Source organism: Colobus angolensis, unplaced genomic scaffold (genome assembly GCF_000951035.1).
Source record: "Colobus angolensis palliatus isolate OR3802 unplaced genomic scaffold, Cang.pa_1.0 Scaffold28, whole genome shotgun sequence".
Taxonomy (NCBI): Eukaryota; Metazoa; Chordata; class Mammalia; order Primates; family Cercopithecidae; genus Colobus; species Colobus angolensis.
The window spans coordinates 3,474,008-3,492,881 of record NW_012116043.1 but is presented as its reverse complement, the minus strand read 5'-3'; the positions used below and the strand labels follow the sequence as shown (position 1 = coordinate 3,492,881).

Here is an 18,874-nt window from a genome sequence, read left to right as displayed (position 1 = left end):
GGGGTTTCACCATGTTGGCCAGGCTGGTCTCAAACTCCTGACCTCAAGTGATCTGCCTGCCTCGGCCTTCCAAAGTGCGGGGATTACAGGCATGAGCCACCACACCCAGCACACTTATTTGTTTTAAATATAAACATGTTTGTTTGTGATTTAGATTTGCAACAAATCCAGTGAGGTGGCTACCTATTTAGTCAAAATGTACTTTAACAGACCACAGCCATTCTCTGATAAAGATTATAGGATGTCAAATACAGCACTGGCTTTAATATGCTTACAGTTTATTCTACTTAGACAAAGATGAAGCAATATCTATTTGCTGGTGTTATCTATATGAGTATCTTGCTCCTCTTCTGTTTAGATTTTACGGCTGTCTTTATTACCTGAAATCATCCATATTATTCAGCCTAAAATATCGCTCACTTTAAGTGAAAAAACCTATATAAAATTGTCAGTATAATAATATGGCTATCAAAAACTATTATGTTAAGAAGAAAAAATCATAACTAGGTATATGAAGGCATAAAGAGCTTAAGATAGTTATGTGAGCATAGTACAGTTATGTGAGCATAGTACTTTAGATTTGCTGGTATTTTCTTTTTCTTTTTCTTTTTCTTTTTTTAAGAAACAGGGTTTTGCTCTGTTGCCCAGGCTGGAGTATAGTGGTGCAATCACGGCTCACTTCAGCCTTGAACTCCTGGGCTCAGGCGATTCTCCCACCTCAGCCTCCTGAGTACCTGGGACCACAGGCACGTGCCACCACACCCAGCTAATTTCTTTTCAATTTTGCTATATTTGGCCAGGCTGGTCTCGAACTCCTGGCCCCAGGCAATCCTCCCACCTCGGCCTCCCAAAGCGCTGGGATTATAGGCATGAGCCACTGCACCCAGCTGGATTAGCTGACATTCTCTTGTTTTGTTTACTTAACTCATTCTGGTTCTGTCTCCACTGCTGGACAAATCTTGATGAGGGGTGAGGCCTTTGTTTTATCCAAGGCTGAGTGGCCAAGGCCTAGAACAGGACCTGACACACAGCAGGCTCTCAGTAAGATGGGGTGAATGAATGAGGGAATGCCCCAAACAGCCCAGACTCAGTTGAGAACACCCCACCCTCATCCCCTAACCCACCTGTGATGAGGTCCTAAGAACGTCCCCCTTGCTTTCAGCACCCCTCCATCTGTGGCTCCCCACCCGAGACAGGGGCTCCAGAGCAAGGCAAGTCCCAGGAAGCTGTAGAAGGGACAGGGGAGCCCGGGCAATGAACGAGCCCGCCAGGCCGATGAGGAGCCCAGGCTGCATCTGACATGGGCATTCCATACCAGCCCAGGACCCCTGGCGCAGGACACATGCCCCTTCCTGACACTCTGCAGCCCCTGTTGGCCAGTAGCTGAGGATGGCCCCCGACCAGCCACGCTGGTGAAGTATCTTTGTCAGGTGCTCCTGAACCCCAGAAGGCCAAGGGCCTCAACTAGCAAGGAGAGATTTTCTAGGCTGCTGCAACAATGATGCTGCAAGAGGGTGGCCAAGTTGATCACCTGAGGTTGGACCAGTCATGCAACTCTGGAAATTACAACAGCAGTGATCGCCCTGTCTACTAGTCCAGCACCAGCAGATGCGTGAAAACACTAGGAGGTTTGCATGCTTTCAGGAACGGGGAGCTCATCACCGCATATACACTCTGTAGTTCCATCCCAGGAACGCTTGAACAATCGGACCAGGCTGAACTACCCACTGAATCAGCTAAATGCCTCCCTTTGCAGCCACACTCAAATGCATGTACCCTCTAACCATGACAAACCTCGAACATTCAACAGCTATGATCCCGAAGAGTCTCGCCTCCAACCTACCAGCACATGTTCCTCAAGGGGCAAGATCTGCAGCCCCTTTTACCTTTTGGGTTCCTGGGCACGAACATGAGATAACATGCCCTCCCCAGCCCAGCAATCTATGCTCCTGTTAATGCGTCCCAAGAAAAACCCAGCCTCCTTCCAGCTGCCACACCTTCAACGCCTTGTACCCTGTTTGAAGATACAATGCTACCAGCCTCCAGCACTGCCCCACCCAGCGACATGTGGCACTTAATTGACATTTTCTTCTCTCCCAGCCTCGGTCTGGGAAAAGGCCCCCATCATTAGAATACATCACATTGGCCACCTCCAAAGTCTCGGGGCCTGGATGAGTGCTCTGATCTGCCCCATAGTGGGCTGTGCCAGAGGGGCCTCGCTGTGCAGACGCCAGGTGACTCCAAACATGCTTATGCCAGAGCCCAAAACACCAGGCCCCGCCCGCACTAAGGCCACTCCCCGTCTCCCTGAGCCAGCTGCCCTCTGCCCGCAACAGCTCCCTCCTGCTCGAACAGGATGCAGATGTACACAGACTGGGAACTCTGACTTCCGTCTCTCCAGACCCACCTGTACACCAGCAGCTCCCTCGCCCACCCTCCCAAACCCAGGCCTGTCTCCCGAAACCTCAGAGGGACACTCTCTCTGCTCCCCGTCCCCACCCCAGGTGCTACCTAGGGCTGTCTCCTGTCCCCTCTGGGAGCACCTGGCCCTGGCCAGGAGCCCCTGATGGGAACAGAGAGCCCACGTTCCACATCCCATGCAGGCCGCTGAGAGCCTGCTCGCCCACCCTGCCCCCGTGTGTCTGCACGGCTACCCACAAGCACTCACATTTTGATGTTCTCATGATACTGCCGGGTGTCGGAGGGCTGGTTGTACAACGGCTGCAAAGGGAGAGAGAGAAGCGCGTCAGAGCCCGGCTGGCCACTGGCCACTGCAGAGCCCACCGGCAGGAGCCCCAGGCCTGGCACAGAGGAGCTGTCCTCTGGGTGAGGGCTCAGCCATGGGCAGGCATGAAACGGAACACAGGGACCCAGCACGCAGCCCCAGCCAGGAACAGGCTGAAACTGGTTCCTCCGGGACAGCTGTGGGTACGGTGACCGCCCCCACCAAGGTCGTCATCGCTGCTCTGCGGGGCATTCAGCAGCGCTGGCCTGAAAGGGGCCACAGCCCAGAGCACACCAGGACAAACCCACACACACCCTAGAGGTTGGCCCTGGCCACCGAACATGGAAAGCCACTCGGTTTCCCAGCTCACCATGGAAATGTGCATCCCAACGCTGCAAGACACCAACTCCACCCCCACTGACGAGCAAACACAAAAACGTTGAATAATGCCAAGTGTTGGTGAGGTCAGGGGTGACAGGAAGGCTGGCACATAGCTGGTGGGAGCATGGTGTATGGGCACACGACCCCCAGAGAGACAGTAGCCACTGCCTGGTGACGAACACCGACGCCCCCGCCTCCGACCCCCGTGCTCCTGCAGACGCCTACTGTGCTCTGCCAGGAGCCGGGCACTAGGATGTTGCTACAGCACTGCTCACAGCGGCCCATGAGAAGCAAGCTGGCCGTCCGCCACCAGAAGAGCAGCTAAGGAGATCAGGGATCAGCTACACCACAAATCCCACACAGCCGTGAGAAAGGGATGCAAGGCCCACAGGGAGCAAGCACAGAGCTTCAAAGAGTGCACGAGGAGACGCAGACAGCACTGCAGCGTCTGTGATGGGGGCAGGGACCCAGACAGCTGCCACATGTCCCCTCCCAGATGGAAGAACCTTGCTTAGCAACAAAGGGCACAGCCTGGGTTCAAGTCCAGGTTCTGGTGCTTTCTGGCTGGGTCTCCATCTGTGCCTCCGTTTCTCCTCATCTATAAAATGAGGTTCAACTCATAGGGTTTTGTGAAGATCAAACGAGACAGTGCATGCTAAGCTGTGAGGCTGGCACCATCAGGGAGCAGTGACTGTGTTAATGGCACCCACCTTTCACACCTCCCTGTAACCACCCATGACCTTGCTGTGGCCAGTGGAACCACTGCACCCTCAGCAAAAGCAGAGGCTTGACGATGAGAGTTCACATTTCTGCTGTTTCTGGCAAGAGAACGAGCCTAGCCTGGCCTGCAGGAAGCGGGCAGAGAGGCAAAGAGCAGAGTGGTGCCACCCCGCCTGGGCTGAGCTACAACACTGGCCCACCGACTCCCTCGCTGGCCATGGAGGTACAAGAGCTGAGTCCGCACCAGCAGAAATGCTCAGCTGCCTTCCAGACTCTTAAGACACAGTAAACAGTTGCTGCTTCAAGCCTCTAAATGTGGGGCTGCTTTGTGCCCCAGCAGTGGCCATGTAACCACACTGCATAACTGATACACTCACCCCCACTGTACAGACAGGAAAACTGAGTCCTTAAGAGCTGACAACATTGCCCACAGCTGGTACGAGATGCACCTGAATGACAGCCCATCTCTCAGCTCCAGCGCTGGAGGAAGGGTCTGCTCCCCTCTCTGCCTGAGCCTCTGCGTGTGTGTGTCTTTCTGTCTGTCTCCCTCTCTTCCTATCCCTCTCCCTCACCCACGCACACAGCAGGAGCCTCCCAGGGTGGCCATGGGTGACAATGGTGGGAAGATCAGGTACAGAGTATGAGTGATCAGGTGGCACGGGGTAAGGATGGAGACGTGGAGTCCTGCAGCCTCGGGGCAGGGCTGCAGCAACAGAAGGGACACGCAAGTCTCTTCCCTGGGGACAGAGCTGAACACACCTCGTGATGACGCTAGCAGAGGGGCCACCCAGATCCCCACCCGCCCATCCCCAGAGAAGGGTCGCTGCAGCTCTGCAGAGACTCCCAGACGGTCTTGGCTGGTGACAATGTCGCCTTTCTCCCTGTAGCCCCAGATCCCCTGCTAGGGAATTCACCACTGGACTCAGGCAATTCCAGGGTCCTGCTCAGCTACTCTCCTGGGGACAGAGATGTCATCCTGCAGCTGACATGAGCCATTTTTCCCCATGCCGGGTCAGGCTCCCCTCCCAAGGTTCTCAGCCCTGAACAGAGGGCAGTTTCCCCACCCCGACCCTGGAGGTCTGAACAAGAGGGAGAAGTGAGCAGAGGAACAAGAGAGTCCATGGTCAGACTCACTGCAGAACTTGCCAGTGGAAAGAAGGGGTGCGGTGCAGCATCCCTGCAGGGGGTGCGAGTCCTTGTCTCAGGAATGGCAAGGGGCCCTATCAAGATGTCCACGCTGTAACCCAGGGCAACATGCTGGCTCCTTTATGTTCTCCACATGCCAATCAAATGCAGGCCAGGTGCAAGTGGACATCACTTAAAGGTTCGGGTTTTGGAAACAGGCCCCAGTTTAAATGGTGGCTCCTCCCTCGCTAGCTGTGAGCTTGGACAACTGCCCTCAACACTCCAGCCTCAGTTTCCTCATCTGGAACATGGGTGTAGACCAAAGAGGACCTACTTCGTGGAAATTTTGGATAGCTCAGAAAATTTCAGACTCGGTGAAATTTAGTGTTTGTCTTGTTTTGGTTTTAAAGATAGCAAACAGCCGAAGGGGCCAGAAGGGGACTGGAAGCCCACCACACACGACCCTGGGAGGGAGTGCTGGGCAGAGGGGACAGTGCTTCGGCGGCACAGGATGGGTACAGAAACACAAGACAGGCTCCTGGGGGCAGCAGGAGCCCGGTCAGCCTCCAACCCACCGAAGCCACCGGGGAGGGAGGCCACTTCCACTTGGTGGCCTCCTCCTATGCCCCGTAGATAGGGACACAGCCCCTGCTTCTCAAGGCGGCCATCGGTGAGCGGCCTGCAAGGCGAAGGCCCAGAAAGACTGAGGATACTGTGGGTGCTGCCGCCTCTAAACAGGGGCTGCCCCCTGGGAGGCACTCATCAGCCACTCCCCGAGGCCACTGAACCCCAGGAGCCCAGGGGAGGCTCTGGGCCCAGAGCTGCTCCAATGCTGTGTGTCACCATGGCAACAGGCTGAGGCCAGCCATCTTGGAAAGCCCAGAAGGGGGTTGGGGGAGGGAGGGACAGTGACATGTCCTGGCAGACGCATTGCTGAGGGGACACAGGGCCCGAGGGGACTCCCCAGCACCCCCCTCACCCTCTGCAGAGGGGGCTGCACAAAGGCCTGGCGGCTCCCCAGCCCAGGCTAGGCGGGGTCCCCACGTGGGGCCATGAGACACCTCCACAGCCACAGGCCGGGGGCATGGCTGGCCCCTGTCCCTCACCCCCAGGCCTTATCCTCCTGGGAGAAATGACCCCTGGGGGGACACATGCCACTGAGGACATCAAGGCCCAGATGAGTGTGGAGGCTGGGGTGGCACCCAGGAGGCCCCAGGGTCTAGCTCTCTCTTGCTCAGCCTCCGTCTCCTCTAAAATCAAGAGGCGCAGCCACTCAGAGGGCAGAAAGAGGGTAAAGGGGAGCAGGTGCCAGACGCAGGGCCTAGGCAAAGATGAGGAACAGTGGTGACTAAGAAAGCCAGCAGGGGCCAGGGAGGAGGCGGCCCCCCTCGGACTTTGAGCCAGCCAGCAGGGCCACCAGGAAGAGCCACAGTCCCAGGCGGCCTGAGCTGGCAATAAATAAAGCGTCAGCCCCAGCCCTCAACCCGCTGGTGACACCAGCTTCTTAAAATAACGCCTTGGAACAGGAAGGAAGCAATGACTCAAAGCGGCAGAGAGGTCGGGGCCGCCGGGCGCGCCCTCCACCACCACGCCTGCTCGCAGCCTGGCCCGGGCCCCACAGCTGGGCAGGAGGGGCCGTGCCTCACCATCTTGGAGCCCCAGACCCCTGGTTAGCACCTCTGCTGCTATTTTCATCCTTTCCAATGCACATTCCTCCAGGGAGGCCACAGGGAGCCATCCCCGCCGAGGGGAGGGGCGTTGGAACTGCAGCTTCTGATGGAAAACACCGTGGGAACTGGACTCTGTGACCCACAGCCCCTGGGTCCTCAGGCCGTCCCTGGTCCGGGCTCCTGGCACCTAGGTGGTAGACAGGCCCCTGCAGAGGGTGTACCATGGAGCTGCCTCTGCTTGGAGGATGCCTGTGGCCATTCGGGCCTGGCAGATCTGTGCAGAACTGGCCAGCCGCTCCCCCCGGGGCTCAGCACACCTCCCCACCTCATCTCTTGCTGTGTGGCAAGGGCACAAGGCACTCCCCTCGCTGAGCCTCATCCAGAAAATGGGATGGCAACAGCTCTGCGAGGCGCCCTCCCTTTCCCCACGGACTGGCACCAAGCCAGGGGCCTTCAAGAGTCCAGACACCAGACCTTAGCCTCCTGTGCCGTCAGCCCTTTGGTAGCCTCTGCTCTGAGATCCCCAAGCGGGAGACAACCCCATCCCCTTGTCTCCAAAGAACCAGAGAAGACTCACTGTGGGGTCCCTGGTTCCAAAGCTTCTGACACCAGCAGCTGCCCACCCCCATCCGCCCACAGACTCCCACGGACAGGGGCTTCCTCGCCTGTGTTCCTCAAGCCCTTTCCCCTAGGAAGCCCCCGGGGACCAATCAGGAAAGGGGAGCGGGAGGATCTGGAAGTCTGCAAATGGTTGGGAACTTCATCCAACCCTGCCATCCCCATTTGGCAAAAAAGGAGAAACCGAGGCAAGAGGCAGCTTACTAGTGGGGATGTAAAATGGTACGGCCACTTTGGAAAACAGTTGGGCAGTTCCCCAAAGGGCTAAACATAGGGTTAACAGAGGATCTAGCAATTCCACGCCTAGGTACACACCCAGGAGAGATGAAGACGTACGTTCACATGGAAACGCCACACTAATGTTACAGCAACTTTATTCACAATACCCCAAATATGCAAACAATCTCATGTCCACCAACTGATGAGTGGGTAAACAACACGTGACCTGCCCCTACAGTGAAAACATGATTCAGCCACAAAAAGGAATGAAGGACCAACCCACGCTCAACACGGATGAACCTCGAAACCATGATGCTGAGAGAGAGAAACCAGACACAAAGGACCACATATTGCAAGATTCCATTTATAGGAAATGTCCAGAATAGGCAAATCCATAGAGACAGAAGGGTTTCTTTTTGAGATGATGGAATGTTCTAAAACTGACCGTGGTGACAGTTGCACACATCTGTGAATACACTAAAACCCACTGAATTGTACGCTTTAAATGGGTGAATGGCATGCATGCGAACTGTACTTCAATAAAGCTGTTTACAAAACAGAAAAACAAGCAAGCAGCAGCTGCTGCTGAAAACTTCCCCAGAAATCACCTCCACGGAGAGAAGCACGACCCCAGGCCAGAGTTCGTCACCCAGGTCGCCCAGGCCCGAGGATGTACCTGGAGGGGGCAAAGCCCTGAAGGGATGGGGGAGCCCGGCGAGGTTTCTGAGTCCAGCCAGGTGGGCGGCTGGGGCCTGCTTCTGAGCTGGAGGAGCCCTTGCCATCTCCTCCCTGCTTCTGCCTTCTGAGCGGACCTGGGAGCCTGGGGCTTGCAGTTCCTGAGTGGCCTCAACAGACGGACCCCAGGCTTCGGGGAGCTCTCACTGTGCAAAACTGAGCAGCCTGCAGAAACTTCACGGGGAGCAGCTCATCACCAAATTGTTCACAACTACTGAGCGCTTTGTAGGGGCCAGGAGCTGCACCAGGTGAGCCTTTAACGGGCATCACTGCCTTTGACCCTGGGAAGACCCTGGAAGGAGGCCCTAGAGTGTCTGCCTGTCCCAGATGAGAGAGCACAGTGGTACTGGGAGGTCAGCCCCTTTCCTAAGGCCACTTGGCAAACATGCAGTGGAGTTGACTTTAGATGGAGGCTCTGAAGGTGTAAGACTTGTTTAGTTTTTTTATGAGGCAGGGTCTCACTCTGCTGCCCAGGCTAGAGTGCAGTGGTGTGATCATAGCTCACTGTAGCCTTGAACTCCTGGACTCAAGTCATCCTCCTGCCTCAGCCTCCCAAGTAGCTGGGACGACAGGCGTGCATCACCACACCTGGTGAATTTTTAAATTTTTTGCAGAGACAAGATGTTGCCATTTTGCCCAGGCTGATCTCAAATTCCTGGCTTCATGCAATCCTCCTGCCTTGGCCTCCCATAGTGCTGGGATTACAGGTGTGAGCCACTACACATGGCCGAAAGCGTAAGACTTTACCTGCACCCTGGGCACACTCACACGCACACCCTAGCCCACCATGCACACAGACTCTCCCTCATCTGGCACACATGTGGGTAGCAGTATGCCTTCAGTGCCCACCACGGCCATCCATGCTGACCAGCTCAGTGCGCACACATGGCTGTGGGGCAGGCAGGGGCTGTGGCCCGTTCTCTGGGAGCTAGGGCTTCTGCATCCACCCATCCTCAGCCCAGGGACTCCAGGAGGCTTGGGGCTTGCTTTCCAGCTCTGCTGCTGACATGGCATCTTTCCACGGCAAAAGGACACTAGTGACAGCCATCATCACCATTATCATCATCATCATCATCATCACAGCTAATGCCGAACACTTACTGTCTGCAAGGCAGGCGCCACACCTGATGTTGGACAAACATTAACACAGCTCCTCCTCACTGTAACCCAGTGGAATAGGTGCTGTTAGGATTCCCATTTTACAGATGCGGAAGCTGAAGCAGAGACGGTAACAAACCCGCTCAAGATCACACCACCATGAAGCAGTGAACCTGGGAGTGGACCGAGATCACGTGACCCAGAGAACCGGCTCTCCGCGCTCAGCTGGAGCAAACGCGCTAGCCTATAGGTGTGTGACTCTCCTCACAGCCCGAGTGGCCGGCCGGGCTTCACGGTGTGCACAGGAGTGCGCAGGTGGCCCCACAGGCGCTTGCTGCCAAGACTCCCCACCCCCACTCAGCCCGGCCAGGCCCGCCCACCCGCTATCTGCCATCCTCTCATCAGGAAGGTGGGTTTCCTGCCTCCTCCGCGGACGCCGCCTGGGCAGCGCTTGGCAATAGATGACTTCCTCCTCCACCGCACCCTCCCGCCTCCCTGCCCACCTCTCCAGCCACCCCCGCCCTCCCCAGAGCCCCCGACCCTGTACCCCAGCTCACCAGCTCCACCTGGGGCCCCAGGCCTTCCAGAATCCGATGTGCAGCTTCGGCCTTCTTCTGCAGGGTGATGGCGAAGAGGAGGAATTTTTTTAAAAAACAAAAAAACACAGATTATAAACAGAGGCTTCCCGGAGCAGCGGGCACCTGCCCAGCCCAGTCCAGCATGCTGATCCTCAGTACGGGGGAGGGAGGCCTGGGGCCCTCTCCAGGCCCTCCCCAGGCTGGAAAAAAACACAGAGGGGCCTCAATACCCCCACAGCGGCCTCAGCAAGCCCGCCAAGTTTCGATTTTAGCAAACGCGCCAGGTCCACTGAAGCCTATTCCCCGGCAGGCGCGCAGGCCTCGCTCCCCAGGGCCCAGCGACGTGGGCACCGCTCCCCGCCAGCCCAGCCGACACTGCCAGCCCTGAGATGCCTTCCCTCGCCCTGGAAGCTGGTTGGGTTGTCTACAATTACCTCAGAGCTAGTGCAGCCAGCGAGGGAAGGAGGAGGAGGAGGAGGAGGAGGAGGAGGGAGGGTGAGATAGAGGCGCTCAGAGATACCCTTTCTAGGATTCTTGTGTTTCACAATCATGTGATTATTTCTGGGCTGCCCTGGGGCCTCCCCGCCTCCTCCCCACTCACAAGTGGGGACTTATTAGGAAAACAGGAACATGTGGTGCAGGGCTCAGTGGCCACTCCGTCAATAGGCTGGACCTCCGGGCCCCCATCCCGGCCCTCGGCGTGAAGGCAGACGTTGTACCTCGGCCAGGCCCGCCAGCCCCCAGCCTGGGACCACCAGGGTCCGCTCAGAGGAGGCCTGGAGGATGGCCCAGGCCAGCCAGGTACAGGAAGGTGGGGGGTGGAGGGGCTCCTGAAGGTGGCTTCCTGGGGCTTGTGACGGAGGGCAGGGGCAGAATTTGGGTGGGTTTGGGCGCCCCCTGCACAAGGCTAAACTGCGTGTGCACTGGCAAATGGGTGTTCACGGGCTGGCACGTGGGCGAGCCCCTGCTGTGACTCAGCTGCATTGGGGCAGCCACTCAGTATTTGGCAATGACTAGGCGGACAGGCCGCAGAAGTCACCATCACCATACTGAAACTGTCCGCAGTGACCCCAAACCCAGATTGGCCAAAAGTAGGTGACCCCGAGTCCTGGGAAATGTGGCTGCCAACAAAAATTCGACGCAGCCTTTGCCAAGATCTCCTTGCAGGGCGGAGGGGCCCAGGTTCCCCGGCTGCAGCAGAGAGGGGAGGGCATGGCGGGTCAGCCCTCGGAGAAAGACAGCGGGTATGTAGGTGGGCTCAAGCCGGAACCTAGAGCTGCCTCTGCCTAGAGCCCAGGGCCCGGCCCACCAAGAGCACGGCTATGCTCTCGGCCACCTTCACGCTGGGCCGAAACCCCGAGACCTGCAGCCTCAAGGTGCGGCTGGGGGCTGGAACAGCAGGGGAGAACTATTACAGCAGTGATCACTTCCCCAAGCACCTGCCATGAGCCGACCATCGGCCACACGCTGTGTTCTTAACATTTCAATCACGCATAAGCACCACGGGAGGCACACGCAGGAGTAGCCCCATTTCACAGATGGTGAAACTGAGGCGCAGAAACAAAACACAGGGAAGAAGCCCTTCTTACGACCTCCGGGATCCACGGACAGAGGAAGCCAAGGGCCAGGTCCCACGCAGGGCCACCCCTAGGCTTGGGACTAGTATTTCCGATGGATGGGGGCAGATATCACCCCGAAAGTCACTGTCCCAGCCACACCCTCGAAGCAGGAAAGAGTCTGCCCTGGGGTACTGAAGATGGGAGAACCCCTGAGCCAGGCCCAGTGAAGGACTGGGTATGGGGTGGCATGGGGGCAGGGCAGGTTCCAAACGCTGGGACTGACCGGTGGAGAGACATGGAATGAGTGAGACCTGGCCCCTGCCTGGAATAAACCCAAGCAACAGCTGTTGGTTAAGAGCAGTAACAGCAGATCAGTGCACTCAGGTGGAGAAAGGTATGTATGAAAGTGTCTTGACTCAGCCTCCCCTCCCCAGAGAGGCCTTCCCTGCCCCGCCGCAGCAGGGTGGCCCACCTCCCTCGACCACTCTTTTCCCCACCTGGCTGTCTTCACAGCACATGCGGTCAGGGGTAAGGGTCTGCAGCCCACTGTTTATCTTACTGGCCATGTCCCCCTGATGAGGACTCTATGAGGAGCAAGGCACCTGCTCTGTTCTCTGCTGCACCCACAGTGCCTGGAACAGCGTCTGGCTCAGAGTGGATGCTCAGGAATGGTCTAAATACCTGGAAATGGGGTCGGCTGGCTCCCTCGCTCAGGCTGGCTCCCTCACTCAGGCTGTCTCTGGGGCAAAGCATTCTTGTACCCACAGGCTCTCTGGTCCCAGCCCAGAACCCTGTCCTCTTTCCACGTTGCTGCAGCTGGCCCAGTGCCTCCCCGCCTCTCCACCAGGACCAGAAGAGGCCAGTGCCAGCCACCGAGCTGCTATCGTCCAGCAGGGCTCAGCACAGGACTGAGGGCAGCAGGCACTTTCTCCAGGGCCATGGGGGAAGCAGTCCACATCCCGGACGTGCCTGGCCTTTCCAAGGACACAGAGGCCTCTCTGCCTCCTCCATAGAGGTGGCCGAGAGGGCAGGCCCTGTCTCCCTGCTCTCCAAGCCACAACCAAGATTGCCAAGCCTCCCAGTAACCTGTTTCTGGGTGCAAGGGCTGCCCCATTTTATAGATGGGGAAACTGAGGCTCAGAGAGGACACTTGGATAGGAGGTCACCAATCCACACAGTTCTAGGCAAAATCCCAAACCCTTCCCACCTGAATCTCTCCCACCTAGAACATTCCCCAACCCCAATATTCCCATGGCTCATATCTGTACATCTCCTTGGCCCCCTTGGGGGCCACCTCCCGACACTGGCTCCCTGGCTGCCCTTGGTCCTGGCAAACAGCAACTGCTCCAACAGGAGCTCCTGTCCGCATCTTCCCCATGCAGGCCCAAAGCCCAGCTTGCAGGGGACACCAGGATACACTTGGTAGAGCTGAACCAACTCCACCCAAGGGTGGCAACACTCAGGGACTGCTCCGGCCCAAAGGAGGGCTTCATGCTGGGCTGACACCTGCCAGTGGGAGGCTGGAATTCAGGGGACTCAGCCCCACCCTGGGTGAGAAGGGAAACAGGCCTTTCTCAATCCCGCTGAAACCCGACTGCCCCCACGCACATCCTCCCATGTTCCTGGCCTTTGCGGGGGCCAAGTTCTCTGCTCTGATGGTGGCAGGTGGGGCTGGTGCTGCAGGGGAGGTGGCCAAGCCTGAGAGAAGCCACTGCCCAAGCTCACCTGGCTCAGAGAGGAGAGGAGAACCTAGGGACTCAGGTCAGTGAGGGGCCCTGTTCACCGTGGTGTCCACCCACTATAGGGGCTCTCACCAGGCAACTGGGGATCACTCAAGCAATGGCACTCCTGAGGGACTCTGTGTGGCCAGACCTCCCATGCCCAAAACGCCTAGGAGCTGCGCGGGGCACACAAGTCCTTAGTCACCTATGCAGACAGGTGCACGGGAGCACCAGACAAAACACGTGACCAAGTGCACATGCCAAGATCTAGGAATGTGCAAAGACATACACACATGTCCACACACGTCAAGGCGGACACACATACTCACACACGTGCAACCAAGTGAACACATGACATAACCGCACCCGCCCCACACACGCCATCTCATACACATCCATCTGTACACACATGCACACAGCCTAACGTGTACCTGTGTGAACACATGCATATGCATACAGGTGCACAGATACACGAATACCTACATACGTGCCTCACACGTGCCAATTCGTAGATGCATGTGTTTACACATGTGCACACAGCACCCATAGTTACACCCACACACATACACACACGCACCCACGTGTGTATGCATGGATGTGTAAGTGCACAGATAACCACAGACCCCACATGCTGACTCATATACACTTATACACATGTGCACATAGCCATCCAGAGGTCCACACACATGCACATATGCATGCATACACATACACAGGTGTGCTGTATCAATGCACAAATCACCACATGCTCGTCCCACACAAGCCGACTCTCACTCTAAGTATTCACATACAAGTATGCACAGTCATGCAAAGGCACACATGTATGCTCACACATGTGTATCCAACACACATAGCACACATGCAGCCATCCGTATATGCACATGTGTACCCACAGGCACACAAACCACACACGCATCCATATGCGGCTCTCCTCTAGGGCAGAGAAACAGACCTGACACTGACCACTCCCTCGCCTCTCCCCTGCCTGGAAGCCCCATCCTAGCCCCTTCTCTGCCGCACTGGCCTCCTCGTCTGCAGATTGCAGGCAGCACCTACTCACCCAAGAAGCCCCGAGCCCCCAGTCCTGCACTCAAGCTCCTCCGCTGGCTGCAGCAGTGCCTCAGGGCAGTGGCCTACCCTGAGCTTCAGCTTCCTCATCTTCAAACAGAGCCCCATGCCCGCGAGCCCTGCGCAGAGCCCTCCCAGGGTGTGTGACGAGCAGGAAAAGCGGCAGGTCAAAGGACGCGTGCAGCAGCTCCGCAGGGCTGAAACGGATGATCCGAAAGAACCCCTGGACCCTGGGGGCAGTTTTGATGACCAGGTGGCTGGGCATGGAGGCCAGAGGTGGGGGCCTGGCACAGGATGCTGGGGCCACAGGATGGGGTCTGAAGCACTGCTCTGAAAATCTTGAATCGGGCGTCTGATGCTGGGCCCGACAAACAAGCACGAGGAGTGCCAAACCCCCCCAAAGGCTCCACTGAATGCTTCACGTTCACGGTGACTGTGGATGGTGTTACTCCTCTTTGCCCTGCTCAGTTCCGATCACATGTGCACACACTGAGTCCTAATCACATCATAGAAACACCTTCCTTTTAAGATGCTTAAACTCGAAGACAAGGACCCGAGTTTTCTGCTGATTTCTGCATTACTCAGCAACTGGGGTTGCTGCTTCCATCAATCCTGCCTCCTCCTCACCTTGTGAATAAGCCATAGACATCTCCATTGGAAGCAGCCTTCTGCCTTTCCCCAGTCAACCGAGCTCAAGGCCCATCTCCCCTAGGAAGCCCACTCTGCTGTTCTGTCCTGAATTCCTACAGCACCAGCGACCTGCGCTGTTCTGTCCTGAATTCCTACAGCACCAGCAACCTGCGCTGCACACACACCCCTTACATATCCACACGTTGCTAGTGCTGCCTGTGTGTGTGTTTTGTCCAAATTCCAAGTGTGTGCTTTGTCCTGGAACCAACAGGCTCCTACCTCATGCCCACCACCTTTGAAGATCAAAGGAGACGCCAGTCCCGTCTCTGGGACTTGGCCTGTGCCATGCCCCTCACCCGAATGCCCTCCTTCCAGCCCACCCGCTGCCTCCAAGAAGTCTTTCCCAGCGCTCACTTCCAGGTCATGCTTCTGCCCTCCTGGGCCCAGGCCACCCCATCTGCTCCTGCTCTCAGGCTGCAGCCACCCTGCCGGCTGCCCTGCCATCTGTGCACACCTGCCCGGCCCCGGACACCGCCCACGCAGGCAGCTCACGCGAGGCGGGGAGGCGGGAAAAGCCTTGCTCAGCGGGTGCCTCACCAATGTGCTCTGAATGGATAATGAGCCAGACTCCAGCACTCAGAACTGCCAGGCGGGCCCTGCCCGGCGGGGAAGCTGCCTTTTCCGGCTGGCTCGGCATTTAGAGACAGACCCTTGTCCTCCATCTCTCCAGGAACCAGCAGGAAAGGAAGGCAGATTAAAATTTAATCCTACTGATCCCCCAAGAGGCGGTAGGTCCTGGCTGCTCCTGCCAAAGGCGGCTGGGGGCCTCCCGCACACCAGGCTGCAGGTTTTGGAGGCTCAGAGGCTCAGCCCAGGTGGAGGGTCCCCACCAGCCCCCACGCCCCTAAACCAGAGGCCTCTTCCACAGGCCAGAACTGGTCACTCGCCTCCATCTCCCCTCCCCTTCTGTCACCTGAACATTTGCACAATTATTTAATGTGCATCTGCTGTGTGGTGAACACCGTTTTAGGTGCTGGAGATACCACTGGAAATAAAAGTGAGCAGGAATAAAATCCCTGCCCTCACAGAGTTTCCATTCATAATAAACAGAATAAATAAGTAAACTAGAAATCACGTCCCCTGAGGACAAGGGCTAAGGAGAATCAGGAGCCACAAAGGAGGAAAATGGGTGTAATCCTGAAAGCCCTTTTTCCTGAGAGAAAGGTTTTCAGTATTAAGTAGAGGGTTGAAACAGGTCTTGCTGAGAAGGGGCCACTTGAGCAAAGATGGAAGTGACAGTATGAGCCCTGCAAGGAGAGGAGTACCGGGTAGAGGGCCAAGGCACTGAAGCAATGTGCTCAGCCACTGACTTGGCCTCCACAGCTGCTGAAGAGAACCGTGCCTGCTCTCCACCAAGGATCAGAGAGGGCAGGCAGAGGTGACACTCTCAGGAGCCCTGTCCATGTCCCCTCCACTTCGGGCTCCTGGAGCAACCTCAATCTTGGCTCCCAGTCCCAGGCTCAAAGCTCACTTGCTCTGCAATCTCAGGGAGGTCTCCTCCCCTCTCTGAGCCTTGGTTTCTTGATGAGCAAAATGGAGAGAATAATAGTAGTTCTACTAAATGCAAATACTGTTCTATTAAATGTACAAGGTAAACAATCACAAGAAGAAATAAGAGCTATGATAATGACAATTAATAGCACCAGCTGGCATTTCTTTGGTGCCAGGCACTGTCTGTCCTAAGGGCACTAGGAAATCAGCCCCTTTCATCCCCACACCAACTGTCCTAGGTGATACCATCGTTGTCATTGTCTTAAAGCTGTGAAGCGTGAGGCACAGGGAGGTTTAAGTAAAACATTCCAGGGTCACAGAGCCAGAAAGTGGGAGAAATGGGATTTGAACCCAAGATGCCTGGCTGAAGGACGTGTGGCCCCTGGGCTCTCTGATGACTGTTACTAGCAGTACTTGAGGTGAGGGGCCACGGTGTGGGAGACTGACCCAGGCACACAGTTTCCAGGCCCCAAACAGGCTTGTCTCATTCTGCATGACATTGCTGTCTCTAGAGGTGGAGGCGTAGCCAAACCGGTTGATCCAGTAGTTCCCTGTCTCAGGCTGCTACTGCAGGCACCCACCAGACTCCAGAGGCCTCCCCACCCCCACCTCAACTCTGAGCACTGATTGGCCAAGGAAGATATTACGGAAGAGGCAGCTGGGAAGGGTGGCTGGGGCTACAGGCAGGAGGGGAACCAGAGAAGCCAAGGCAGGGAGAGGAGTTTCCTCATCTGTTACGCTTCACAAGGACCAGTCCCTCTCTGGGCCTCAGTTTCCTCATCCAGAAAATAAGGGAGGGGATCAACATCCACAGATCCTGAATACATTTAGAAAAAGTCGATTGTAAATCATCAAAGCCCAGCTGGTAGTGGCTTGCCTGGGAAGACGGGGAGCTTACCACCTCACCAGACACAAGGTTCCACGTTCGGGGTGCACAGACCCTTAGGGTCCAGCCCCTGGAGACACGGCTCTGGGTACCCCAAGCCCCTCCACCAAGACCAGACCCCCTATAGCTGCCCCCAGGGGATCTCCATGGGCCTCCACAGCCTGCTACAGACTCGGTGTTTCAATCATCTCAAAGGCCCCTTCGAGGGCCCAGTGTCAGTGGAAGCTGGTGCTGAGAACTCAGGCTCTGTGGTCTGACAGCCCACAGGTTCAAATCCAGGTCCAATGCTTCCTAGCTGTGTGACTCTGGACAAGTCACTTAACCTCTCTGGGCCTCAGGAAAATGGAAACGACGCCTGCACGTGCCCTTCCAGGACTGACGGGAGGAGCTGCTCCATGAAAGCTCACTGCTGTGGTCATAACGTCATTATCTTTTGCCTTAAAGGGATTTCTTCTGCACGAGTGCCTAAAGTGGCAGCCCCTTACCCTGGGCCATCAGCTGGACCCTGGTGCTCTCCTGGAGCCCAAAGCCTCCGTTTTGTGTTGCATCGCGCTGGCTAGCCACGGTTCACACCCATCTGCGTGTCTGAGCAGAACAGCCCAGAGGCCACATCAGGATGGCTTTCCACCGGTCACCTTCCCCTACCCACTCACAAACCCTGCATCTCTGGGGGAGAGAGTGGTGAGGCCCCCTCCCCATTTTGCAGATGGGAACACTGAGGCCCTATTCATGGTGCCCCCTGTGAAGCACCTTATGGCTGGGGAGAAGCAGGCAGGTGCAGGGACACATACCCGGTTCTCGTCGTAGATGATCTGCACCAGGCTGCGGTGCTTCGACTCGATGGGCGGCGGTGACACGGGCTTCTCAGGCTCGGGCGGCTTGGCAGCCTCCTCCTCCAGCTGTTGCTGTGGGAAGAGGCAGAGCGTGAGGGGTGAGCACCCCAGCAGGCGGAAGGAGGGCTGCAGCTCCCAGGGCGCGGGGAGGCCCCCTTGCAGCCCGGGCCGCAGCCGCGCACAGGAAGTCAGGCTGCTACCCATTTCCTGTGAGTCACCCCAGGGACTCCGTACCCGGGAGAGGCCCCAGCTCCCGGACCAGCTGCAACCTCCAAGCTCCGAAGCCAGGTTCAAATCCTGCCTTCGTGACTTGCCAGCTAGGGAAGCACAGCCGAGCAGCCTCACCCCGCTAGGCCTCAGTTTCCCCATCTGTAAACAGGGCTGATTGCCGTGCCGCCATTCTGACCACGGTGAGAACTCAATGAGTTACACAGGCAGGCACAGCCAGGCCTGCTATGAGCTAGCATTACTACCCATTACGGTTCCTACAGGCAGCATCAGTGCTAGGAGAGGCTGCGCAGACTCCGCAGCTGCACTGGCTAGACTGGAGCCAGTCCTACTGGCTCCCACTCCTACTTACTGCGTAACCTTGAGAAGCTCCTGGACCTCTCTGAGCCTTCCCTTCCTCTTCTGGAAAATGGGGATAAAAGAGTTACCACCCTAGGGGGCCGGTGTGAGGGTGAAATGAGCTGATGATATGTGCAAAGCACTTGGCACCTGACACACAGGCAGCACTCCACCCACAGAGCTCCTCATC

At 56.9% G+C, this 18,874-nt stretch overlaps 1 protein-coding gene across 1 annotated transcript in view; it reads right to left on the bottom strand.

Moving 5' to 3' along the window:
* NCOR2 (nuclear receptor corepressor 2) overlaps window positions 1-18,874 on the bottom strand; it is a 193,981-nt gene that overhangs the window by 119,860 nt on the left and 55,247 nt on the right. The window contains exons 6-8 of the mRNA XM_011948414.1: window positions 18,076-18,189; window positions 9,849-9,905; window positions 2,669-2,721 (exon numbers count right to left, since the gene is read on the bottom strand). Of these exons, the coding sequence (XP_011803804.1) occupies window positions 2,669-2,721; window positions 9,849-9,905; window positions 18,076-18,189 (224 nt within the window). The remainder of the gene's footprint in view (window positions 1-2,668; window positions 2,722-9,848; window positions 9,906-18,075; window positions 18,190-18,874) is intronic.